The sequence below is a fragment of the Lytechinus pictus genome, chromosome 5, assembly GCF_037042905.1.
Source record: "Lytechinus pictus isolate F3 Inbred chromosome 5, Lp3.0, whole genome shotgun sequence".
Lineage (NCBI taxonomy): Eukaryota > Metazoa > Echinodermata > Echinoidea > Temnopleuroida > Toxopneustidae > Lytechinus > Lytechinus pictus.
The window spans coordinates 21,297,215-21,324,224 of record NC_087249.1 but is presented as its reverse complement, the minus strand read 5'-3'; the positions used below and the strand labels follow the sequence as shown (position 1 = coordinate 21,324,224).

Genomic DNA, 27,010 nt, shown 5'->3' with positions numbered 1-27,010 from the left:
CTGAAGAGGATCTTGCAGAGAGCTATATTGAAGTTTGAGGTCTGCTTTAATGTTTTCTATGACTATATTTTACCTTCTATCTCTGCTTTATTAGGCCAGAGTCCATTTTGACTGAAGAGGATCTTGCAGAGGAGAGCTATGTGGAGTACTTCCAAGGTAACTACAGCCCCAGACTCCTGGAGCAAAAGGATCTCTCTATAGAGATATTTGTCCAGGATCCTGATGAGGATAATCTCAAGCTGGAGACAGCCAGGAAACATCTTATCAGTACAGGATCAGCGGAGGTAACATTTTGTCTAGGATAGTGCTTTATTAAAAAGGTTTAAACGTTTGGTAACTGATGGTGAGCGGCAGTTTTTGGCTTTCATATTTATGGTTTTGTCTAACTGTCAACAACAACAAATCATTGTGGGTGATGAAGATCTTGAATTGCATTTATATACTTGCAGGAATGGATTCTTGTACTCCTGGAAGAATCATGGACGAGAACATTGTTCAAAACATTTTACGATTCTTTAATAGGACTGGCAATATGAATCTGATTTTAGTGGATACCTTGCATAGCAACCTCTTTTTCTACCGGAAGAAGTATATAAATTGTTTTTATGGAAACTGCCCATTTAACTACAGAGGTTAACAGTTCAAAAAGCATTGTTTGTCATTCATCTCTTCTCTTGATATGTTGGCAGTTTTTCACTTAACGATATGCATTTAGTGATAGAAGTAATTATTGTACATTGTGGTTACTGCAATTAATCATAAATATAGGTTCTACGATCAGTTGCCAAGATGTGCTATACAGATCATAAGACTTTGCAAATTACCCACTTCTGTTCTTGATTAATTATGATAATGTTCATGCAGTTTTTAGGTAGTAGGCAACTCCGTTGTCTTTGAGTGGTTTATTCTCATGCAGGATTTCACCTCCGCTTTCCTGATCCCTGATTGTTTTGAAGCTAGAATATTAGAAGGGGAAAGGATGCTGCATGAGATTCCAGCTGAAATAGATGGCCATAAGTGCCATGAATTCAGGATGAATTGTCAGTGAACAGAATTTGAATTGTTAGTAAACAGAGTGCATGAAAGGCACTGGGCCCCATCAGATGGAACTGGGGATTATAATGGATGATACAAATATAGAATTGTGCTGATTTCTTCAAAGTAGTCAATTTATTGTTATTTTCAAATAAATACTTTCTTTACACATATTGAAAAAGAACTGCTGTTTGGCTAGCACCATTGGGGTCCCGGGATGGTGTGTGGATTCAACAAATCTTCAGTTTTATTATGGTATCTTTAATAAATAAAACAGAGAAAGAACTTTAGGATTGAATGAAATTAGTTCTACTGTTTTACAAAAATTATGTATTGTACAGTGATTTATTGCATTTTAAGTGGCTTTACAACAAACATGGTGGCTACTTTTACTGAGTATTATTTTATTTTCATTTCTTTTCACAGACTGATGCTGAGACAGAATTTATCAAGAAAGCCAAGCAAGAGATGGGTAAAGACGAATCAACCTTTGCCGTTGAGGTCAACTTGGAACAGAAGCCGTACATGTGGTCTGACAAGTACAGACCTCGTAAGCCCAGATTCTTCAACCGTGTGCACACTGTGAGTGAAGAATAAGACTTCTTGCCCCCCCCCCCCCCCTCCGACCCACCAATTTCATTAATGATCATCACAAGTTTGTCTTAATTGGGGGTTGTTTTATTAAAATTATCGTAAAGGTACACACAACCTTACAAATGACTGCAATAGTGCACGTCGGTTGTTCTTTGGTATTTTTAGTCACATTAGCTAGAATACAAATGTGATATATACTCTCATAGCATGCAGTTTTAGTCTTAAGTGCCATATCTTAGAAAACAATGTATATATATATATATATATATATGCGAAACAAATGATATTCACGAGTAATGCAAGTTTGCAATGCCAACAAGTTCTTTATTCACTTTCCAAATTTTCGGTTGTCATCTACCTTCTTCGGGGAAGATTCGTGAATTGTGACAAGTTTAAAAGACAGTTGTTTTTATTAAAGAACTTGTTGGCATTGCAAACATGCATTGCTCGTGAATATCATTTGTTTCGCATTTCTGATGTCTTATTATTGCCAATACGTGGAAAACCAAGATGCTTATACATATATATATATATATATATTTGGCCTACCTTCAAGTTGAGTTCTTACTGCTCTTCTTCATAAAGTTTCTTTGTGTATCTAGAAGATGTTTATGAACCATCCCTAAAAATGACCTAGTAAGTAGGTAGTGGGCAATGTCACTTTTGTCCATTACCAGTGTATTTAAATGAATAGTATTTGCTCCGAAAACAGGAGGTTCGAGATCAAAGATCGAGATCAGAATTTTTGAGATCGAGATTTGCTTCTCTGCACCAGAGAAAAGGAAGAAAACAGGGATTGTAAGATTATTAACCTCTTATAACAAAAACATGAACAGCCAGCTTCCATTTTACCATCTTGTGTTTGATAACTTTTTTCTGACAGGGCTTTGAATGGAACAAGTACAACCAGACTCATTACGATATGGACAATCCACCCCCAAAGATTGTACAAGGGTACAAGTTTAATGTGAGTTATTAGATGATATATATATTAGATATTATATAAATATTAGTTGGTCTTCATCAGTGATTTCAACAGGAACTTGTTAGTGGTGGAGATGCTATCGCCCAATCTTTGCCTCTGTGCTCAGGGGTAAAAAACTTGTCCGTTTTCAGAGCTTATACATTGGAAAATAGTTTTTATATCATATTTTATTTATCCGAGGGAAACTTTAATGCCATGCACGGTGGTTAGGATCCTAACCACCATGCATGTGGTTAGGATATTAAATTGAATGTGTGTCAGAAATTTTTGATGAGAGGAAGGTTCTGACTTGCACCAACTTCCGTAGTGACAACACTGGGCTCCGTCTTACAAAGAGGAACGATTGATCCAATCAACATCAACTACATGGAAATCCCTCAATGTCACAAATTTTTCCTACAAGAAATTTGCACAATGTCCTTTATAAACAAAGAGAAGCACACTGAATTCTGAAAGAAATGATAAAGTATGAATATACATCATATCTAGAAAATATTCTGAAAAAATATGCTTTTGACGTTGCTTGCTTCCCATAGTTCTGGTTTATCAGATCAATCGCAACTCTGTAAGACGTGTCCCTGGTCTTTATGGTAGAGATGTTCAGGATGTTTTCTGTTGAAATCAAGTAATGTAGAATTGGTGACTCGACATTTGCTCCTGCAACAATCGCTCCGGCTTTATTTCGCCTAAGATGTAGGGTTAGGGTTGCAATAGGGTTTTATGTTAGGTTTAGTGTAAGCTATAGTGTTAAATCCACGATTGAAGATATTTGATTAGTTTGTAGAATATTTAGCAAAGCAGTTGTCACCGGGGCAATTGTCATGGAACAACAGAATTATTATGTGGATTATATTATGTCTTAATGTGTATAACGAGAGGGAAGATAATTATATGTGTGATATGGGAAGCACGACAGAGCATAAAGGCCACCGCACACCTTACGACCCAACTGGTCTGCGACTGAGTGAGGGGAGATGTGACGTCACAGCTCTTGTCAGCTTGAGAGTCACAGACCGGTCAGAGACAAGTCGCAAGGAAAATCATAAGGATTTGACATGTCGAATCCTTATGACTGGATTGCAAGCTCGATCCAACTTCCAGCCAATCAGACAGCAGAGTAGCACGACGCGTATATGATAAACAACGCGCTAAGCAGTAGTAAGCGCATTTTCTCAGTTGCTATGGCAAAAAGCGCATGCGCGAGTCGCAGACAGCATGGTAGTCGGATCCATGGTCGGATCGCAAGGTGTGCGGTGTCAAGGCTTATGACCACCTTGCGATTCATCTCCCCTCACTCTTGTGCATCCTCCTTGTTCAGACCAACCTCCCTGATTTCCTTCTTCACCTTATCTTTCTATATTTTGTTAAATTTTTATTTAAAGAAAAGTATGATTTGAAGTTTTGAAAGGGCACTAAACCAGATGAAGTGTTAAATACATTATCTTCAACTGTCGTGAGGGAGGATCATAAATTGCTGATCCCATAATTGTAAAAAGTTCTGGAAATAACTTTAATTTACCACTAGTGGATCCAGCTAATTTGCAGCTCCATCAAAAGATCTTGTTTGAAATTAGATTAACCATTGCTTGTTTCAGTTTACACTATGTAAAGGCTTTGTACAATTTTACATTTTAGAGACCATGTATGCTACTACCATTACTTGTTATGAATAAAAAAAAATCAAACAAGCATTAGTCTGAAGATTTCATCAAAATTGGATGCAAAATAAGAAAGATTTAATTTTTTAAAGCTATTGCTTAGTTTACACAAAATATATGCACATGGATGCCATGCAACTAAGAGCTCCATCTAAATTAAATGTTTATTATTTCTTTTTGTGTTTTATCATGAAATATTTCATAAGTTTTCTTCTTAAAGTTCAAATCTACAAATGGACATATTAAATAATGAAATACTTGTTTAGTGTTTGGCATGATTGGCTCTCTTATTGGCATTTCACCCTCATTGTGCATATAACTGTTTTGTTAAATCCGACAAAAATTGATATAATTATGATTGCTTGATTTTTCTCTAGCAATTGACAATATCTTGGTCATTTGTGGTGGAATTGACCTTAAATGTCACTCACCAACCCATTCAACTTTAATTAAACTGGCGGCACAAAAATCCCTACATATCATGTTTCTATTCGTTCTTTTTTTTTCAGATATTCTTTCCTGATCTCATTGACAAGAGGAAAACTCCAGAGTACACGTTAACACCAATCGCTCAAACACCAGACTTTGGCATTCTAACCTTCCAAGCAGGCCCACCTTACGAGGTAAGAATTTGTTCTTAAAAAGCATAGTATCCATCATTTTCCCCCCTCGGTGTTTAGTACATTTTTAAAAACCTTTTTTTTAAGAAGTAACTGCGATGATGCTGATGATGATAATAGTGATAACTGTAAGGGTGCTTGATAATTGGGATTATGGAGAGGATGAGCAGAGCTGCGAAGTAGTACGATTTTTCCGTATTTAGTACGTTTTTGCAACCAAAATACGGCAGTACGTTTTTTCTTAAAAAAATATGTTTTTTGTATTTAAAAAAAAAAAAAAAAAAACGTACACAAATATGGTTATTAGATCAATGTAATTTCAGGTAACTTGTCTTTTTTTCAATCATTTTGTAAAAACCAGGGTGAGATATACACAAGTTTCAATGTTTTTTTTTTCATCTGCAAGAGCAGTGCACATTTTAGCTTGCATGCAGCTTGAGCGTCGTGATGGGCGAGTGCGCCAAGCATTTTATTATGAAATACACTTTTTTGGGGAAAAATACAAAATATTTATCTCACACGGTAAAAATACTGATTTTTTTGTCAAAATACTGATTTTGGGGGATAAGAATACTGAAAATGCAAAATACAACTTGGCAGCTCTGGATGAGGTTAATGGTTTTGTAGATGATAGTGATGATTATGCTGGTGTCAGTGGTGGTGATGTAATGACGATTATAATGATGGTGGTGGTGGTTGTATAGTGAAAATGCTGCTTGTGTTGATGATGCTAGTGATATTGAAAATGGTATGGCGGTTAGAATGGTCATAATGGTGATGATGGTAATGTTTATGCTGATGGTGTTGGTGACAAAGATTATGACGATGATATTGATGATGATAGTGATAATAGCTTTGATGATGGTGATGATATTTACTAAGTATTGATGACAAGGGTCTGACTTGAGGAATGTATGTGCACATTTTCTTTCGGGGGGGGGGGGGCGATGTAAAAAAAATTGCTTATGAATTTTTGACACGCACTGTGCTGTTTAAAAGCTTTTTGGAAGAGTGAAACATGGACATGAGATTATAGAAAGAGGTTTTGATGAATGTTTGTTCGCTTCATACATGTAAGCGATAGGATAATAAAGGAGAAAATGATTGTTATTCTGATTTTGACTTTACTTGACAGGACATTGCCTTCAAGATTGTAAATCGTGAATGGGAGTACTCTCATCGCCATGGTTTCCGATGTCAGTTCAGCAACAGTATCTTCCAGTTATGGTTCCGATTCAAGAGATACAGATACAGGAGATGAAGACACAGACTCGAGCCGCTTACCTCAAGAGAATGAAGACCTGAACTCTAGCTATTTGAAAACCATGTTCCAATTAAGATCCCTTGTAGAATGGCTTGATGAAGCAAGACAAGTGAACATTGCAACAGAAACTTCTAGATCTCAATGTTTTATTGGACATGATACAGGATAGTGATGACTAAATTATGCGCAATAGTCGGAGTCTAGGAGATCGCCTTGCAGGATGGATTTCTGGGCATCATTTCACGAAGCTTATTAGAGCCCCCATATTAAAAAGAGTTGCAATTGATCCTATCACCCACAAATACGGAAAGCCATCAATCCCAATATATAAAATGCATGTCTGTCCAAATTGTTTTCGAAATATGATGTAAATATTCATGCATCGATATCCTGAGAAATCGGCGTGCTCCTCTTTGTTTACAAAGGCCATTGTACAAACTTCAATTATATTATGAACAACTATGACATCGCTGTATTTCCAAAATTGAGATTAATCAGATAAGTCATAACTCTTTGTAAATTGGGGCCAAGCACTCACAAGATGTCCATCTCTGTCAGTTACCATAGTAACAATCGGAGACCAGTGCTTCTCAGCCAATCAAAACCAAGGATTTCACTGAAATAGCAGAGCTGGCTAGTTAGTCAAAGCAGATTACCTTCATGAAACACCCCCAGGGCTTGGATGCAGCAATATCAGCAGCTTCGATTGTATCAGCCTGACTTTAAGAATGTTAAAGACTATTTGTAACAAGTTAATAATGCAGATGAGGTTGTGTGAGAGAAGGAAAAGTAATGGATCAAAAATTATCCATTAGCTCGGCCTTTCCAAGTCTGTCCAGCTCAGATCTATTCACTTTTGTATACACTAAAGTACTGTAGGACCAGAAACCATTCATTGCTATGAAACAAGAAATTTAAAGAAAATATGAAAACCACATATGTATAACTTTAATTTGAAAGTGGTTTAGCATGCTATATATCTGGACTACACTTTAAAGGAAACGGCTTCATAATTATTTTCACCCAGAATATTTGATACGTAGGAAAATATCAGTGGAGAATTTGCCAATTGTTTCTGTGGCAAGGTCAGATGTGAAACTCCTCAGACAGATGTAGAAATTCTTTACCGGTTTTAACATTCTTATTTTGGTCATAGAAAACAACAACTTTTATGTGGAGGCAGCATTAATCAGAGGGTTGTTGTTTCAAATCCTACTCTTGGCGTTGATTTACATCAGCAAGAAATTTATCTACGTTGTGCTCTTCTGAGGTGAATGGAAACAGGAAGAATTTATTCCTGAAATGCAAATCACATTACTGCTGTCTAATGCATTTTAATTGTAGAGAGGTCAGAAACTGAAATAGAAATTGTTGAGTGCTATAAAAGCAAGAAAAATTACATATTCAAAAGGGTCCATTCTAGATGACTTTACTACTTTTGTATTAATTTAAAGTGGTATCCATGTGATCTTAGAATACTGCTCAATGTTCAATGGTCTCAGAAAAACATAGCAGCCAATTTCCAGGATAAATTTATTCTATAACTATATACTTATTAATAGAATTCCAAAAATCATAATCTTTTCCATTAATAACCCTTTTCAAGACAGAAACTAAGCTTTTCTGGTTACAACACAAAATGCAAATAAGTATGATTTGCTTTTGACAGATTAGATCAAACTTAAAACAATATTATGCATCCATGAGCACTATAATCTTTATTTCAAAGACATATTTGTGTGTAAATTTGTAAATACTATTTTTGAAATAAATTTGGTTAATAAAATGTTTAAATCTAGAATATAAACCGAATGCTAATGTCATTCTTTTGTGGTCAAGTTAAATCATTAGTATAAGAACACTTCTGGCAAATAGTGAGGGTATTACAAGGTCAACCATCCCTAACATAAATACTTATCAATATTTGGACGAAGACCTGCAAAGCATGTGTTATTTGCTATTTCCAAATCAAATTTCACCTAAGCTAAAAAAGATTTGTTAAAGGGTTCACAAACATTCATCATAGGGGCGATTCCACACTAGAACTTCAAAAATATCATAAATTTCAACATGCTTTCAATAAGTCATAAGTAGTGTAATATTTTACTATGATACCTAAATTTTATGAAAATTATGAGTTTTAACCAAAATTGAAGTCGGATATAGTTTTTTTTTGGGGGGGAACAATGAAATTTTCAATTATTTTGCTAATTAAATAGTCAAGTACAAACACTGCCTGAAACAATTATTGGCAAAGCACGAGAAGATATATTGCAGGTCAATGGAATAATGTATCATTGATGGTTCCAAATAATATCTACAACATTTTCATGATCCATAATAGGGGCAGCCCTGATTTTTCCGAACCTATTTTTGGCAATGTCCCGTACGACACATGAAAATGCAAAAGTTTTTCCTACAATTTTATTTTTGATGATGCAATTTCACAAAATCAGTTTCTCTATCTATGACCCATGGGTAATTGATTAATCCCATAAGGATCTAATTACTGCCCTTCATTTTTGTCTCACCTGCATAGCAGAGTGAGACTATAGGCGCCGCTTTTCCGACGGCGGCGGCGGCGTCAACACCAAATCTTAACCTGAGGTTAAGTTTTTGAAATGACAGCATAACTTAGAAAGTATATGGACCTAGTTCATGAAACTTGGCCATAAGGTTAATCAAGTATTACTGAACATCCTGCCTGAGTTTCATGTCACATGACCATGGTCAATGGTCATTTAGGGTCAATGAACTTAGACCATGTTGGGGGAATCAACATCAAAATCTTAACCTAAGGTTAAGTTTTTGAAATGTCATCATAACTTAGAAAATATATGGACCTAGTTCATGAAACTTATACATAAGGTTAATCAAGTATCACTGAACATCCTGCATGAGTTTCACGTCACATGACCAAGGTCAATGGTCATTTAGGGTCAATGAACTTTGGCCGAATTGGGGGTATCTGTAGATTTACCATCATAACTTTAAAAGTTTATGGATCTGATTCATGAAACTTGGACATAATAGTAATCAAGTATTACTGAACATCCTGTGCAAGTTTCAGGTCACATGATCAAGGTCAAAGGTCATTTAGGGTCAATGAACTTTGGTCAAATTGGGGTATTTGTTGAATTACCGCCATAACTTTGAAAGTGTGTTGGTCTAGTTCATAAAACTTGGACATAAGAGTAATGAAGTATCACTGAACATCCTTTGCGCATTTTAGGTCACATGACCAAGGTCAAAGGTCAATGAACTTTGGCCATAATGGGGGTATCTGTTGAATTACCATCATAACTTGGAAAGTTGATGGATCTTTCTCTTGAAACTTGGACATAAGAGTAATCAAGTATCACTGAACATCCTGTGCGAGTTTCAGGTCACATGATCAAGGTCAAAGGTCATGTAAGGTCAATGAACTTTGGCCACGTTGGGGGTATTTGTTGAATTACCATCATATCTCTATAAGTGTATGGGTCTAGTTCATAAAACGTGGAAATAAGAGTAACCAAGTATCACTGAACATCTTGTGCGAGTTATAGTAGTTTTCAAAATCAGCACTGCTGCTATATTGAATCGCGTGATGCAGGTGAGACGGCCAATAGTTGTCCCGTAAGACAAAGTGTGTGTCATACGGGACATGTCCCGTACGACACACAATATATAATGCATTTAATTGCAGGATTTGGATTCAGAAACTATAAATAGTAGACCTATTTTAATTCAAGTTATTGATTTGACATAAAGTGAACTGAAAAAGTACTTTTTTATCTCCTTAGAACATGAAATAGGTGATTCTAACCATTTTAATTGATTTCATGTAGGCGTATTCTTTTGTGAATCCCTTCAGCTAAACTGGTGATTTTCACTGGTCAGAGCAGGTTAATTTCTTTGTCATTGAGCATGAGAAGAAAACCTTTATAATTGATTCACCCTAGCATGGAAGATGACTTCCTCTTGCATGCTAATGTGGAATTATTATAAGTTGTAAAAAAAATTACATATCAATCATCTACATATTTGGACTTCCCTTGATGATCACTTATTTTTTTTATATACAGTATTGAAACTCCTTACTTTTTTCAAGTTGTAAAAAAAAAATCTGGAAAATAAGACAAACCGAAAAAGTAGAACCGCATTTCTTTAGAAAAACAATATTTTGTGTAATTACAAGTGACAGTTGTGACATATATCATGTATATATACATTTTATATGAAAAAATATAACATTTTAGCCCCATAATTTACACAAACAGTTTCATTCATTCATTGTTTAAATAGTGTATTGGACATCATCAATTAATTCACTAAATATAACTTCACACGAAACCTCAAGTTTTTCAGCTCGTAAAAATGCTGTGAACCCTTGTACATTTCCCATCATGAAAAAAAATGATAACATATTGCTCCCGATTGTATATATTGAGGTTACTTAATTATATTGTCTTGAATGACTACTTATTAAAAGACTTTTCATTAAAAAGGAAGAATTTAGGGGCAATGCTCCCCTTCTGATTGATAAAAAGTTCATTGTTTTATTCAGGCTGCCCAGTACAACACGCAAGTGCCTGTACAACACACAAGTGTCCCGTACGACACACAAGTGTCCCGTACGACACAGAAGTGTCCTGTACGACACACAAGTGTCCCGTACGACACATTATTTTGTTTATGATAATTGACAGAAATATTCAGCCAATAGCGGTTTCTAACATAATGAATGTCTTTAGTTTGATAGGATTATCATTATCATCAGCCAAATAAAGTGATTGAAGAAGTCAAAGAGACATAAAGTAAGAAAGTTTGGCTTCAATTTAGAGATGTCCCGTACGCCACAATGTTCTCGAAAATTGTAATTTGCTTTATTTATTCATGAATGTTTATTTTGCTTTCTTTCATAGATGTGTTTGTTCTTGGGTAATTGAATATCAATTTGAGTTCAGTTTCTATGAAAATTATCTGTCCAACTCACAGACTTTAGAGTACAAACTTGAGGTTTCTAAAAAAGCCACTTTTTCTGCGTCCGTACGACACATTACTATTTTAAATCTGTATTATACAGGATGTGAATTCAAGTCATGTTAAGTCTTGGTTTTTCTAACACTCTGGTAGTACTTGATGATCACCTTTAGTTACTGGCACGATTGCTCCTATTGAAAATCTGCATGTTAATCCAAACATAAAACCTAACCTCCAAAACTAAATAAACCCTAATCCCTATATTTACATTGTTCTGAACCGAAAACTCAATGACAATCATAACTCTAACACTATGCCCTCAGAGATATTAAGACCCGAGCAAATGTCACAGGGGGAAATGTCGTGCCACCCAATAATCACATCTGTGTCAATTAGAAAATCTGAATTTGATTTCTAGAAAATGGTGTTTGCTCCTCTAGACACCTGCCTGGTATCAGAAAGGTTTGCAGACGATAACTGATGTCAAGTATAACTCAATTGCAGCCACGTCTATCGTGAACAATCAGAAGATCATTTACACAAGATTATGGGTGTCCAATCCATTGTCTATCTTTAACCATAACACATATAGATACCAATTCATTGTTCACACTGGACATTCTGTGTAGAGGATGATTTCAAGATAGGTGCCATGTCCTTGTCTCTGGTAGACTATCTCTCTCTCTTTCATCAATGCTTGGAAGATGGTTAGCATCAGATAGGGGATGTATCCATGTTGTACACTGAGTGACATAACTGCAGGTGTAAAGTAAAAGATTCAATAAAAAAAAACATTAAAAAAGAACTTTTTCGAAAACACTCATCTTACTGTGTATGAAGAAAACAAACTAAAATTTGCTATGGGGGAAAATACACTTCAGGGTCCTGTAACATGAAGCTTACTTATTGATTGGGGCCGATTTGTGATTGATTGCACTGATTATTGTGATTGATCATAAAAATCAGATCCACAATCAATCGCTAAGCTTTATGTTATGGGCCCTGGTATTCATTGAGCAATACCATATAAAAGTATGCACATCTAACCCATATATATATATATATATATCATACAGGGTCCTGGTTCGTGTTTCATAAAGCCGTTTGTAAGTTAAAAGCGAACGACTGGTGATCCTTTCTTACGCACAAAACCCTCGCCAATGAATGTTTTGGTGTATACCATTTACCACAAGAAAAGATTACCAGTCGTTCTTAAAGTTGCTCTTTAACTTTAATACAAGCAGGTTTATGAAATGGCCCCTGGTAACATAACGTTTAGCTCTTGATTTCTATGGATTCTGAAAAGATCCATCTCTTTCTTATGCTTCACATAAATAGGGGTAAGACTCTCAAATTATCATAACTTGAGTTGTTACAAAGTTAAGTGCAAATGGAGAAAATAGGGATCGGACATACAAAAAGGTATATTTTATGATTTTGCCTTATTGCGACTATATATGGAAAAACTTCACAATTTTCATTTGACTGGTTTGCACCTCTATGTCCATATATCTATAATATGTAAATACATGATCAACGACTAAGAAAATCACTAGATTATTTAAATTAAGCCTGATTCATATCAATCATTTTGTTTAAAAAGTATTCAACAGCTATGCACCGGTCAAACATCAATGTAACAAAAAATTAATGGGTCAGAAAATCAAGGCATTTTTCATTGCTCTATCGCAACTATGTTACGTTTTCCAGCGTTGGAGGCTACATTAAGCACAACTGAAGCTTTCACTATGTAATACCTCAGTCACATTTGCTCTACGATGGCCGTACGGCGAGTCGAAAACGGCTGTTTAACGTAGTTTGTATCAGCTACATATAGGTGGTTTGAATAAAAATGAATAAAACAAAAAAGTAGGAATAATAAAAAAATTACCAGACTTTTGAGGACAGCAGTTCTCCCTACCTCAAGACTGCAGGTTAGGATGTAGGGGTACATCTGGGAAGAAATAGCTAAAGATGGGTTCCCTTCACTCGGTACCCAGTCCATGGCTTACATTTGAATCACTTGGCCACAGTTCATCAGGTCACTGCACATGCTATGAGGAGACCTGAGATTCTGAAATTTGAGAGGAATTTTATACTTTATATACAAAGATTTGATACCAATACTTTAAACTTACCATCATCTTCATAATCATATCTTCATCACCATCATCATATTCATCTTCATCCACACTATAATCATCATCACATCCCAAGCAAGAGCATCTTCCTTGTTAATTGGTTACTAATAAGCAAATATACAAAATATCAAAGTCATCATCACTGACAACATAACATTATTATCACCATAAGCCCTCCCCCTTCAAAGAATATGATTGTAGTTGTACTATAAACTGACAACTTGTAATAGGGCCAATCCATTTTTTTTTGTGTTTGTAATTTACAACGATAACATGTCCAAACTTCATTTGAAAGCTCAAATCTTAAAAGCAGTTAATAAAACTCTAGCTGGCTTCCAATAAATATGTGTTTGTGGACATGTAACAACAAATCATGACCAAAATGCCCGTATTTTTGAAAAAGGCATTCATTGTACAACAACAAAAGAATTTGGGGGAGGGCGTTATCATAGTGCCACAAGTCCTTACCTTTTCACATCTGTTGAAAATCTTAGTAGCCAGTTCTCTCTACAACAAGTGATGTCAATTCCAGCATCAGCCTCATTTTAAGTTCATGGTTGCAGTGCTCTATTCGTCATTTATAACCATCCATTGACATGTCACCCCTCCATTGCTTCATACATATCTTCTACTTTGACAAGTATTCTGACAAGAGGCGCAGCCGAGAATGGGAAAAGATTTTTCGTGTCCAGCCTTTCTATGGCAAGACGGAGTCGAATCAAGACGGTCATGGTATCGTCTAAACAACCAAACTCTGATGCCAAGGGTTCATTCATGCTACAGTCTTCATGACTAGCCTGCTTTGTATCAAGTGGTAAAGGGACATTGAGAAGCTCTTCTCCTTGTGTTTTCTTTATGCTCCTTGTTGCATTTTCATTTGCTTCTTCAATATCCAATTTCCGTTTAACAGGAAATTTTTTGGATGCCTGTGGAAGGGACTCTGGTTCAGTTTGTCCACAAAGATCATTCTTGTTAGCACAGGTTTTGTTTCTACTGACATCATTCTCCATATGATCATCTGAAGTATTGTCAACAACATCATCTTTACTAACTCTGGTTTCATTAATATCCTCATCAATATTGATGTAGCCATCAGAAACATCATCATCATGACAATCATCGCCGCCGCTGGCATTGTCCCTTGCAGGCATCTCACATGATATGTTCTCATCATCCTCTTCTTTCTTTCTGAAACTCTTCTGAGCCCGAACAAACCCTTTCCAATTATTTGTTACAAATCGCAGATACCTGATGAAATACTCTAGGAACTCTGTTTCTGTTGAAATGAGCAGATCAAGCAGGATACTGTTGTCCCAAGACATGTGATCCAAGAAAGAGACGAAGATGTGATGCGCATCGAGGATGCATCCCGACTTCTCAGCAGGAATTTTGTTCTCAGGATCACTAATTTCTCCTCTGCTCTCACTTTTGTATGATTCATCGCTTTCCTTTTCAAGGTGTGTCTGTGCTGACAGACTGATGTTGAAAAGTATAAGCATTATTTCTATCAGAGTATCATCTTGATCACCAAATATTTCAAAGATCCATCGTCCTTGATCCATTGATTCTTCCTCCTGCAGTGATGCTTCTCGCAATTTCGACTCAATGAAATGACACGTTCGGTAAAAATTTCTGGCCAGAGGTCTAAAATCTATTCCAGAGGATATTCCTAATTCTACACCGAGTAAAACCAGCTGAGCAAGCTTTCTCAGTATTACTATGTCTCCTCTGATGTATTCCTCTGAAGATCTCTCATGCACTTCTTCGGTTGCAAATGTAAATCCGCCAAAACCAACAGGTCCTTTGTGATAGGGCATCTGCTCTAACCATCGATCTTCACAGATGTCTGCAACAAGTCCACCCCATGACGCATGTAATGATTGCAGAAGTCCCATGTCACTTGCTTCAACTGCTCCACACTTTGCACTTTCACTAGCTTTCACACATGCCTTCAGGAACGTGATCAGTACACCAAGCACCATCTTCAAATTGGCAATGCTACCATGGGAGTAAGTCATTAGCACTGTTTGTAGGTGAGGCAAGACTGACTGTATCAAAGGTAATGTGCTGAAGGGATCTCTCTCTGAACTCATCTGTTCTTTGGAAAATGACAAGAGCAGTCTCAGAAAAGCATGGTAGATCTTGTGTTTGAAAGTAATATTCAATGAGTGGAGCCAGGAGATAGAGGATTGTTCATGTTTGCTGGCATAGTGTGAGTTGGAAGTTTCATCAAACTGACTTGAAAAGACTGCACAAAGCTCTAGGATGCTCTCCTTGATGACATTGTAGTACCAGACGGTGTGACCTGGAGAGTACAATTCATGAAATAAATTTGGTCAGACAGATCAAAATAAGATTGGTCCTACCAAATACAATGTATAAGTATTCGAGCTGAATACAAGAAAGTATAACAAACTCCAATGTTTATTCTTGCAATTGATTTTGTAAACAGAGCTATATCGGATGCACAAAGATAATACTGATGTTAAAGTGACTGGAGTGTCAATCAAAATGTGGGAAAAAAGTAAAGTTATCAAAGTTTCAACCCTACAAATTTAATATCACTCTTCAAACCATAAATTTAGCTCCATCTTGAATCTTACCATCACTAGTCTGGTGAATGGGTCTGCTGCCCTCATCTGTGGCTGATGTAGATACCCCCATACAAGGTAGAGTAGGTGTGGCTCCATGTGTTTTGCCAGACTTTGCAGATTCTCCTCTCAACATATTAGACATGAGATCCAGAGTAAAGACGGTCCTGTTGACGGCTGATGACACCTCCTGCTCCAGCTCTCCTCCATGATGAAGCATAGACCTGATAGCCCTTTTCAGAAGACGTTCCACCTGCATTCAATTAAAAGAGACTGTTATTTAAAATTCCTCATGAACCTTTAGTTACACGGAGCAACAGAAACGTATATATATCATATATGTAGTGTTTGAATTGACAGAACCAAAATTCACCTCATCTGTTACACAGGGCCTAGCTAATCTGAAAAGACAAACCTGAATTTGATGGAAGGGTTTGACGGCCATTTACAAAGCTGATACAGCGTATGATTTCAGAGTTCAGACTAAGTGTGATAATTAGAACAATAGTCTCATAATCCAATCACCAGGGCCCTAGGAACGGGGGAGCTGGGTCCTGTCTTACAAAGAGTTGCAATTGCTCCAATCAATTGTAACTCTATGGAAATCCATCGGTGTCATAATTTTTTCTACAGGAAATTTGAAAAATGTCCTTTGTAAATAAAGGAGAACAGAGCATGATCGGTTAAGGGTTAGCATTGAGGTGAAATTTTTTTTTATAGATATTTCTATCAAAATTGCTTTTAAGATAATCTTTGATATCTCAGGTTTCAAAGAACTCAGTTTCATGAAGATTGATAAATCCGAAAGTACTGGAATAGTCCATTTTATTCGTGGGGGTGCTATTACCTCTCATCACGGACGGACATTTTTACTCAAATTAAATTCTCTCTAGTTTTATTGTTTTTAAAGTTATTCTAATTTGGTTTGGATGTTCTTGCACTCTGAACATTAATCTATTATCAAATATAAATTAGTTGAAAAAAAATATTGGGAAGTAATTTTTTTTGGTAGGTGTGAACATTTCCATTTTGAAATTTCCGTCCGTGATGAAAAAAAATATAAAAAGTTTTTTAATTTTTTATCAGAATAGAAATAAAAAATAAAAAGGTGTAGAGGTATCTCACTAAACACTGTAAATCATTTTATTTGAACATAGCTGAAATCCATACATTTTATCCATATCATAAACTCAATAAAAAATGATCACGGACGGACATTAATTTCATCACGGACGGACAATGTAAATTCACTCAAATTCAATTCACTCTAGTTTTATTGTTTTCAAAGTTACTCCAGTTTGGTTTGGATTTTCTTGTACTCTGAACATTAATCTATCATCAAACATAAATTAGTAGAAAAAATATGGGAAGTAAATTTTTCTGGTAGATGTTAACATTCCATTTTGAAATTTCCATCCGTGATGAAATTAATGTCCGTCCATGATCATTTTTATTGAGATTATGATATGGATAATATGTATGGATTCAGATTTTTATTCTTTATCAGAATAGAAACAAAAATAAAAGTGTGTAGAAGCATCTCACTAGACACTGTACATCATTTCATTTGAATATAGCTAAAATCCATGTACATGTACATTTTATCCATATCATAAATCAATCAAAATAATCGCAGACGGACATTAATTTCATCACGGACAGACAATGAGCAAATACTGAGCAGATTATGAATTTAATTTTAGTTCCAATTTGCAGTAAAAAATGGTACTGAGAATTATTCAGAACTCAAATGGATGGAAACCTACAACTCTTCACATTTTTTTGTGAAATCTTTCTTTGGCTGTTATTGGGGCTTAATTGTTGTCAGGATTTTTTTTTAAACATAATTGGAATGCAGATAGAGTTGGAAGCTACATGTATGCCGAAAAGCAGGAAATGAAATAGAGCAAGAATAAGTCAAAAGCTGTATATTTCATCAATTGAAGCTTGCAGAAAGTGATGGAAAAGAAGAAAGTAGAATGCATATTTATTCCTGATAAGCAGAAAAAAAAAACCTATGGATTCACAATGCTTCTAACAGAACATTACATCACGTCCTTGAGGCTTGTGAAAAGAACAAGAATTCCTTTTTTTTTAAGTCCATTTTGGAGCTAATTTTGAGCAAATTGCTGATCTGGTAATCTAAAAATGCATACAATTCATATAAAGCTTGCACTGCAGTTTTTAGAAGTTTAATTGGTATCTGATTTCAATTTTGGATTTGGTCAGGGCCTAAATACATGAGGGCTGTTGATGTGAAGGTGTGTCTCCACTTTAATATGGACAAAAGATGAATTTGAAGAGAGCCCGGACAAGTGTTGTGGTCATACTTGATCCACCAAACAAGCATAATGATCAGCAACCTGTGAATCTTTTGGATTTACTTAATGGACATAAAAAAAATATGTGCTCTTCGAAAATTAATGCCTAAAAATGTATGAACATGTATCATCATGATATATCATAAAAAGTATCAACATGATCATTGATCCACTGGATGTTGATTTGGTACCAACTATAGTATTCTCTAAATTGAAAAGAAGACAATGTGCATTAGGATATTTGTTTTTGAAAAGAACTGTGTTTAAAAAGCAATCATATGGCTAGATTATTTTGTGTGTCTAGCATAGAAATCATGTTGCTACAACTTAAATCAAGTTGTAGCAACTTGATTGAAGTTGAAGCAACTTGATTGTGCAACTAATCTTGTTTAATCATATAAAAAAAATGTACAAATCATCAATACATTAGCATTTGTTCCCCCAAACAAGTAATAAGAACTTCTTACAAGGTACTTCCAATGTACTTTATTTGTGTCCGTCCGTGATGTCCGTCCGAGATGTCCGTCCGAGATGGAAAATATTTGCAATTCTCTCAGAAGTTTGGTATTGGTTAAGAATTCAATATGCTGAACATAGAAGCTAACATACCTGAGTGTAAGTTGCATTAACAATTATAGGTCAATGTTAAGCTATTTAGATAGAAACAATAAAAATGTTCAAAAATTCTGAAAACCACATTTCTATCATGTCCGTCCGTGATTTGGCACATTTAGTTGCTACCTATGTTTGTAGGTAACCATGGCAACAAACTTTTTTCATCATTCAGCATACTTTGTCCTACCCTTCAATATAAAACACAAAGGAACTATGTTCATATTATTCCTAATTTGTTACAAGCCTTCAAAGTTTTCAAAATCTATCAAATGTCCGTCCGTGATGAACCGATCACGCTCACCACACCAAATTGTCAAGACATCAATGAATTTAGGGATATACATTCATATCTAGAAAAAAATTTGAGCAAATATGCATTTTATATGTTGACTTTGCTGGCTTTCCATAGTTTCCAATTCTTTGTAAGATGGGCCCCAGATGTAAAGTTGAAAAGCAAAAAAAAGAAAGAAAAGGTTTCCAGTACAAAAAAGTCAAATTGGTCCCGAGAAATTTGAAAAGGAAAAAAAAGGGGGGTTCACTGCAAAATGATGGTAATTTTGGGTACATTTTTCTATTTTTACACATCTTCCAGAATACCAAGGGGTGCTGCCTATGGAGAATAATACAAGCAGCACCCCCAAGGAAATTTTGGGGGGTGCTTCAGCATCCCCAGCACCCCTCCCCCCTTTCCCAGGGGCATGCCCATCACACTGTTTTGAAAACAAGTCAATAAAGAAGTCCTTAATTATCCCACAATAACCCACATCATAATCCATCACTACCAGCAAATATACTTGGGTTAAAATTTTTGAAATTCACCTGTTGCCAGGTTTACAAAGTTTCAATACATGATAAACAATTGACTACATTTAAGTACTTCACTTAGTTATACTATTTTAAATTGGAATATTTAAGAGGTACCAAAACATAGACTGGTTTTCAATCGACTCTATAACAATAAAAACAGTAAAAAAAAATCATTTCTATGAATCTTCTTGTATGATAGACCCACTTACCTTAGCTTTGTCAAACTTGGCTAATAGCAGCAAATGAGCTTCTAGACATCGACTGGCACTATGTGCAATGAGCTGATCACTTAAGCCTAACATGGAGAGCTGTATGATTGAGAGAAACCAAAGTGTGATATCAACAAAGATGAGAACATATATTAGTAACAATGGAGAATTATAACTACATGAACATAATTTGTAGTCAATAAATCAATCCTAATTCATATCCAGTATGGGAAGTTAAATTGGCCCTTTATTGCTATCATCTCATTCCTCAGACATGATGACCAAAATGCTGAAATATAACGCCATTGCTTCAGTACTACATGTATATGGGAACTGCATCATTCAGTAGTCAACAGATAAGTGAGCTACAATCAGGGCTGTGAAGCTTAACTCAGGGAATAATTTTGCTTTACAAATTTGAATAGCATTTTTGGTCATAACAGAAAAGCTCTCAGCTAAGTAATGTAAAGCTCTATGTAAAAATATGCTATACAAAAGACTTTATGCATAGCAGTCTTTCAAAAATGTAGAGCAAATTGCGATGCAATACCAGGAAAATTATTCCCTGTAACTTGAGGTCGAGTTAAAAATTCAGTGGCTTGTATGAATGATGTATTGAATACCGGTACTGCGAAACGATTCTTTGTAGTATATGACATAATGTATTGATGTAAAAATATTTTGCAAACTGAGAAATGATTTGCACTACCAAAGACTCTGTAAAAACACTAAACCAACAGTCTAGTGTCTATCAGTAACTATTGAAAGTGTTTTTTTAATCATTCTGGACAGATAGTGCTGCTGCATTACATTCATAATACAACTGGTCTACTATGGTCCACTAGTCCTAGACCACAGTACACAAAACAACAGCTCGTCTCAGTATTTCTGACCATGCCCCAAAATAAAGCTTTGCAATCGATTATGGGGCTAATTATGATTGATTGCATTAATACTGTGTACGATGACTTATGAAAATCAGTCCGAAATCACTCGCTTTGAAACTTTACATTATATGACCAAGAACCGTCAAAAGGTCACCCAACTGTCCTCAAACTCTGATCATTGCTCTTAACAAGAGTTTCTGCTAAATGCCTCTTTTAGCAGGAAACCCGCTATCTTGCGCAGTGGTTTTCTTGCATTCCCCATCGTATCATCTATGCTGAAATAGCAGGATTTCACTCAGGGATGCTAAGCAGGATTCCAACGAAAAGAAACAGCTCAGAACAATGATTTTTTTTTAAACTATTATGGGACATTGCAAGAAACTTGCAATCAATTTTAAGTCAATTTTTGGTCCCAAATCAATCGCAAGTGTTGCAATCTATTAAAAATTTGCAATCAATTTCTGGTCTGTTTTAACAAGAAATTTGAATATATTTGCTATAGGCCCTAATTAAAATTTTAAATTGCAATATTGCAAATAGCTTCTTGCAACACCAAAACACTTACCAGATATTCTAAATTCTCTGATGAACAGAGGTCTTGCTGCACTTGCTTTATTTTGCTGCAGTGGTTAATCTCAAGAATACTAGTGATCAAGCCTAACTTCACCAAAACTTGATCTCTGGTGGTAAAGGAAATCTCTCCATCTAACCCTTGACCTCTGACCTGTGAACCAAGATCTAGTAGGTCCAGGATGTTTCCCATCTCGATGTGACACAGGCAATGTCCTTGTAACATGTTCTCATGTAGTTCCCTGAATGAATCCATCAGTCCTTCCTTGCTCCAATTATACATGTACGCATGATGAGGAACGTGCCCTGGATGAAAAGTAGAAAAAAGACAGACTTAGGTTTAAATGAATTCAGAATTTATCTATCTTTTTTTTAATTGAAAATAAAAATCAATAAATCCGACTCTATTCATTCATTGCTGTAGTAGTTTAGACCATACCTCACAGGAGAAGATTAATAGCATAAAGTTGATATATGGAAAAAATATATATATATTACATATTACATATATACATATATTCTCCTCCAATTTTGGGTGATAAGCTTTGTTTTTTGGGTTTTTTGGGGGGGCTTGTCATATTTTAATAAATCCTTAATAATGGGTACCTTTTTAGCCAAAATGACCATGAAAATATGAGTATGATTTTTTAATCTTCAGCCGCACACCCCCGTTCAAACCAAATCTAAGTACCCCCCCGGGACAAACAGTATCGGAGTTCCGCAGGTAAACTTGAACATGTTTACAGGTTGAAGATGGTTGTAGTAGTACAAAAGGTCAAGTGTTGTCCACATTACAAAGTTTACATCAAATTAGAATGATTCAAGTCAATGAAATAAGACAATATTCACCCAAAAAAAATGAAAATGAGGTATTATTACAGATCTACCTAGACCAAAACCTTCGGTCTCTGTTTTATTGGTTGTTCCGCTGAACTCTGTTAGCTCCACTCACAAATTACAGAGACCGAAGTTCTAACTCGATGATCTCGATCTGTACAGGGACTCAATGGCCACATGCATGTTTAAGTATAAAGTTTGGATAAACAAGGGAGTGGGAGTTGCGCGACAGCCAATGTAAGTCACTGTTTTTTCCCCTTTTAAGTTTGTCTCCCGTTTTGGTGCATTTCAGGCCAAAACGGAATAATCATCTTTATTTTGGCCCAGTTCTTTTTGTATATTTTTATGAAATAAAGTCAAAAATCGATGAGCCCCATCGGGGGGATTAATGGCTGCTGCACGATCGCGAGCCGTCTGTTTACGAGGAGAAATAAAATGTTCAAAAACTCCTCGAAACAGACGGCTGCCAGCTGTCTATAAGATCTACCATTTCTCACCGCGTGTCTTTATGATCACTATTGCCAAAATAAACATTCAAATTATTATAATTATTATCAGCCATTTCTATTAGGGTGTCTGAAGCCACACTGAAAAGTGTCAGCATAAAACAGGCTGATTTAGGGGAAAATATGGCACATTTTTTCGGGGAAGTTCAGGCTACTAGAAAAATGTGATCTGAATTGATTATTAACTTGTGTTTGGCATGTATGGAAAGAGAAAATTCAGGGGCTTCTTTTGACAGTAAGGACAAGTTTATATGATCATTTTAAATAAGCATTTAGAGATAAATTGCAAACCCTTATTTTTGTGTGTGTTGAGATTGCCATTTCTCCATGCGTTTTCTATGGGAAAATGAAATTTCTGTTTTGCACAATTTTTTTCACTTTGTCGCAATTTTTCATTGTGATCTGGTTTCCAAATCTTTATAAAAATCATACCATCAGATAGAGCATAAAAAATCCTATTGGACACTTTATGGACAAGTTTTTGGCATTAATAATAAATTTATAACAGCTCTCGGAAGCTAAAAATTTGGATTTGTGTGTGTCCATTTCTTAACTACACAGTCTATGGCAGAGAAATGCTGAAAATTTACCTGATTTCATTCTTCTTTTATGCAGCCAATAATTGGATTTTTTTCAAAAATATGTTACATTTCTGTCAGTCTGAAAGTCATTTCTCTTCAAATATACAAAGAAAATGTGATATGTTCTTGAAATAAGAAAAATAATTTTTTTCTCCAGACACCCTATTTCTATTTCTTCTTCACTATCTAAATTTTATCATCATCCAATCATCTTACTGCCACTTTCATGACTTTGGAGTTTGGGGCGACGTTGTTCGTCCCATACTAGATCAAACAATTCACTCACAGTTAATTTACATCAACAATAACAAAAAAAAAGAAAAAAAAAGGGAGGGAGACAGAGAAATGTGAGGAAATGCATTTGACAAAAAGAAATTAACGGGAACATGACCCTGAAAAAATGCTTCTTTAGATGGTACATTTTCCGAATAATTGTATAAATAGTAAAATGATAATGTTTATACCAGCTATTGTATATGCTTAAACTTAAATTATCAGACCTCGTTATTATTTATTTTGATTCCGGCTCCGCGGGCAGCTCCACCTCCACTCCAGGAGTCCAGCTCCGCCTCGGCCTCCAGCTCTATGCGCTGGTACGGTACCCGTATACCGGCGGTAACCTAGTACCGGGCCCGTATACACGTACCCGGCCGGTACCTCGGGCGGCGCCTGCTGGCTAGCTATCCGCGTCCCCTCTCGATGTGTAATTTTGTCATCTTCGTCGAAGTTTTCCTGTCATGCCTGTTTGAATCTCAAGGAAAGGTTTTCATTGAAGGAGAGGCGTCAATAGCAGACCTGGTAAAAATGAATCTGACGATTTTTTAAATCTTGCGTTTAAATCTACTAGCTTGAGTTAGAAGTGAATCCTGGAGATCAATGAATGAATGAGTGAATCTATTGCCACTTCAATAAGCACGTGCCCATATATTCAGAATTGTGTAGCGGTACGTAGGCCCCCTGGCCCGAGAGGCCGCGAGCTACCGTGGCCATACCCATTACCGTCGCGTGCAATTCTCAAGCACACATATTGAATAGGGTCCTCACAAATCTGTGATTAAGTCGTTTGAATTGCACAGAAGCTAATTCCCTGGGTATATTCCATTGGCATGATTGGATCTCGTACTGTTTTGAAAGGTCTAACGTTAATTCTGCTACTTATATTGAGTTGAAGTCTTGAACTGAAGCTTGATTAACGAATGACTGGGCGTTGTGGCGTGCACCTGTAATCCTAGACAGCTGGCAGCCGTCTGTTTCAAGGAGTTTTTTAACATTATTTTATTTTTTTAATTTCTCCTCATACACAGACGGCTCGCTATCGTGCAGCCACCATTAGGGGACTTACAATGCAAAATCCCCCCGTCGGGGCTCTTCAATTTTTGTCTTTAATGAATCAAACTTTTGAAAATTAACGCAACCGAAATGCAAATTAATATTCCCTCTTGGCATTAATTGCCAAAAAACGGGGAAAATCAAGTTAAAAGGAACAAAAACAGTGACTTACCTTTGCTGTCGCGCAACTTCACTGCCCTGTTTTATCCGAACTTAATACACATAAACATATGGCCATTGAGTCCCCTGTACAGATCGCGCTAGAACTTCGGTCTCTGTATTTGGTGAGTGAAGCCAACAGAGTTCAGCTGAACAACCAACATAAGTCATAACAGAGACCGAAGCTTTTGGTCTACTGTAATCCAAGCAATGTGGGGAAGTTACAAATTGATGCAGAGGTTTGAAGTTCGAGCCCTGGTCACGTCTTTCCCATGGTGACGTTAAAGGTCGGTCCCAGACGTATATAATCATATCTGATTGATACACGTCTGACAAAACTCAAATACACACACACTAACGGGTTAGCCCTCGTCACTTCGAAGGTGAAGCCTCAGCCATTGTCAGCTAACCTCACGTAAGTGTGAGTTAATAGACTTACAGGGCCTTTCCTAATTACTTTAGGGGCCTAAGTACATTGATATAGGATTTCACAATTGGGGGCAGGGGGCACAGAAAATTGATTAATTTCATTTGTAAAATATTTTACCAAAAAAAAGTTATCAAGCTGCAAAATATGGAATAAGTCTCAACAGAGAAACAAAGGTTGTTATTACCTTGAAAAAAGTCAGAATTTCGCTCTAAAATAATCTGAATTGTCATGAGAAAAAGGGTCTTCCCTAACTTCAAAAAGGAACACAAAAAGTGAGAACTTGTCACGGAATAGTGTAGTGTATAACTTTGTGTGCGCTTTTGTCTCCTATTGACTTAAGGGCAATTCCATAAAATATGTACACCGTACCTTCTATATATGTGGGACCTTCATGATTTTTTCTGTCTCTGATTTCTTGTTCTTTTGACAATCTATAATGCTCTGAAAGGACCATTACTTGGTCAGTTTATGAAGTGAAGTGAGACTTGAGACTTGTACAAAAAGGTTGATCATTTTATGGAATTGACCTTTTGTGACAATTTGTGTTTTGATAGTATTCAAGACATTAAGACATTGGCCTCATTATTTACTGTATTCTTAAATTTATCAAGATCTACAATTTACATGAAGAATCTAGAAAAAAGTCACATCTTTTTCAGTGGTGTTTCTCACTTCACAGCACTTCTCAATTTGTGGGAGGTAGGCAATCATCATGTCTGGTGTTGGGCAGTCTCTGGGAGGTTCTTCCACCAAGGAAGTGAATGCAGCCTCGCTTTGTCGCTTTGGACAGGAGACCGTTCAGGATCTTGTGACAGAAACACAGGATATGTTCAGCAACCTTAAAGGAGTTCAGGTAATTTGAACTTTTGTAGCAGCAATTGGTTTAGTTCTAATGGTATTTGTCATCAGTTTAAGTTTCGATCCATGTTTACTTTTCATTGATTAGAGTTCATTATCATAGGAAAGAAATCATATATGTCAAAGTCTGCTTTGAGGACCCTGCTTTGGAAGGATAAAAATACATATTTTTTATATTCACGTTTCAAAGAATCAGATGAAATTTAAGAAAAAAATGCAATATTTGCAAATATATTACAAAAGACCCAGAAAATATATATTTCATATCACTGCATTCATTTTTATGGTTAGTTCACTAGATTGTATATTGCATTATTTGAACATTACATAAATTTAAAGCTTTAAATTGAATCTTGATCAGGTGTGGTGCCCAACGTAGCAACTCCCCAAATCACGTACAAATCTCAATTTTAATCAGTCCTGAGCACATGGTTTGATTCTTTTAGTAGCATTCAAAGGCAACCCTCTCTGCAATGGACACTGAAATGGGGAAAATGTTAACATGCTAGTACAACTGTGCTCAGAGTAATTGCATTTAATCAGGTCGAAAAATGAAAGAAATTTTCATTGTCGATTAAAATTTTTTGATCCATCTCAGAAAAAGTAAATTATGACAAAGTGTGTTTGCATTTATGTTGTTAATGTGTTTTTTTGTGTGTGTGTGCATTCCTAACAGCTACCCAATGGGAGAAATAACACACAACAGAGTCATCAGGACAAGGTTGCTAAGTTGCAAGATATCACCAAGCATATCGAGGTTCACTTTAAGAAATTACGGCTTCTCTATAAGAAGTGCATCCAGATATCAAGCGGAGTTCATACAGCAAGTGGCACTCACACACCCAGCGAAGTAAGTTTAGATTCAATCGATCCCCCTCCTGTGACACAATGGTAAATCCGTGACGTCACACTTTGGTACCAAAGTGTGACCTCATCAATTTTCACTTTTTGCACATCAGCATTTTTTATACCATATTTTGGTAGAGCATGATAAAAATAACCTACAACCCAAATTTGGTGGGAATCGCTCCATGGGGCCCCGAGATAT

The 27,010-nt window shown here is 36.0% G+C and overlaps 3 protein-coding genes across 7 annotated transcripts in view; 2 read left to right on the top strand and 1 right to left on the bottom strand.

Annotated features, from left to right (window-relative positions):
• Positions 1-7,963, top strand: part of LOC129262282 (splicing factor Cactin-like) — a 31,239-nt gene extending 23,276 nt beyond the window's left edge. The window contains exons 14-18 of the mRNA XM_054900375.2: positions 95-284; positions 1,462-1,617; positions 2,513-2,596; positions 4,782-4,895; positions 6,028-7,963. Coding sequence (XP_054756350.2) covers positions 95-284; positions 1,462-1,617; positions 2,513-2,596; positions 4,782-4,895; positions 6,028-6,153 — 670 coding nt within the window. The 3' untranslated portion in view covers positions 6,154-7,963. The remainder of the gene's footprint in view (positions 1-94; positions 285-1,461; positions 1,618-2,512; positions 2,597-4,781; positions 4,896-6,027) is intronic.
• Positions 7,480-24,110, bottom strand: LOC129260402 (uncharacterized). 3 transcript variants are annotated; one of them, XM_064100011.1, is made up of 8 exons: positions 23,687-24,110; positions 21,258-21,568; positions 19,806-19,904; positions 15,866-16,106; positions 13,731-15,567; positions 13,013-13,195; positions 11,278-11,877; positions 7,480-8,271 (listed from the first exon to the last, which is right to left on the bottom strand). In XM_064100011.1, the coding sequence occupies exons 2-5, from the start codon at positions 21,543-21,545 to the stop codon at positions 13,862-13,864; spliced, it is 2,334 nt and encodes a 777-aa protein (XP_063956081.1). In that variant the 5' UTR covers positions 21,546-21,568; positions 23,687-24,110; the 3' UTR covers positions 7,480-8,271; positions 11,278-11,877; positions 13,013-13,195; positions 13,731-13,861. The 3 variants fall into 3 exon arrangements, with proteins under 3 accessions (XP_063956081.1, XP_063956080.1, XP_063956079.1); XM_064100010.1 differs by lacking the exon at positions 7,480-8,271 and having other exon boundaries at positions 10,308-11,877; XM_064100009.1 differs by lacking the exon at positions 7,480-8,271 and having other exon boundaries at positions 10,308-11,877; positions 13,043-13,195.
• LOC129262285 (mediator of RNA polymerase II transcription subunit 30-like) overlaps positions 23,665-27,010 on the top strand; it is a 9,400-nt gene continuing 6,054 nt past the window's right edge. The window contains exons 1-3 of one of the 3 annotated variants that reach the window (XM_054900377.2): positions 23,665-23,984; positions 25,784-25,957; positions 26,639-26,812. In XM_054900377.2, the coding sequence (XP_054756352.2) occupies positions 25,817-25,957; positions 26,639-26,812 (315 nt within the window). In that variant the 5' untranslated portion in view covers positions 23,665-23,984; positions 25,784-25,816. Of the gene's footprint in view, positions 25,090-25,783; positions 25,958-26,638; positions 26,813-27,010 lie in introns of all 3 variants that reach the window. The other 2 variants (XR_010293693.1, XM_064100015.1) reach the window with 2 other exon arrangements.

Coding starts and splice junctions, on each gene's coding strand:
- LOC129260402 (XM_064100011.1), bottom strand. CDS start 21,545: ATGTATAATTGGAGCAAGGAAGGACTGATGGATTCATTCAGGGAACTA. Junction 19,905..21,257: donor CAGAGAATTTAGAATATCTG/GTAAGTGTTTTG, acceptor TCAATCATACAG/CTCTCCATGTTAGGCTTAAG. Junction 16,107..19,805: donor CCAAGTTTGACAAAGCTAAG/GTAAGTGGGTCT, acceptor AATTGAATGCAG/GTGGAACGTCTTCTGAAAAG.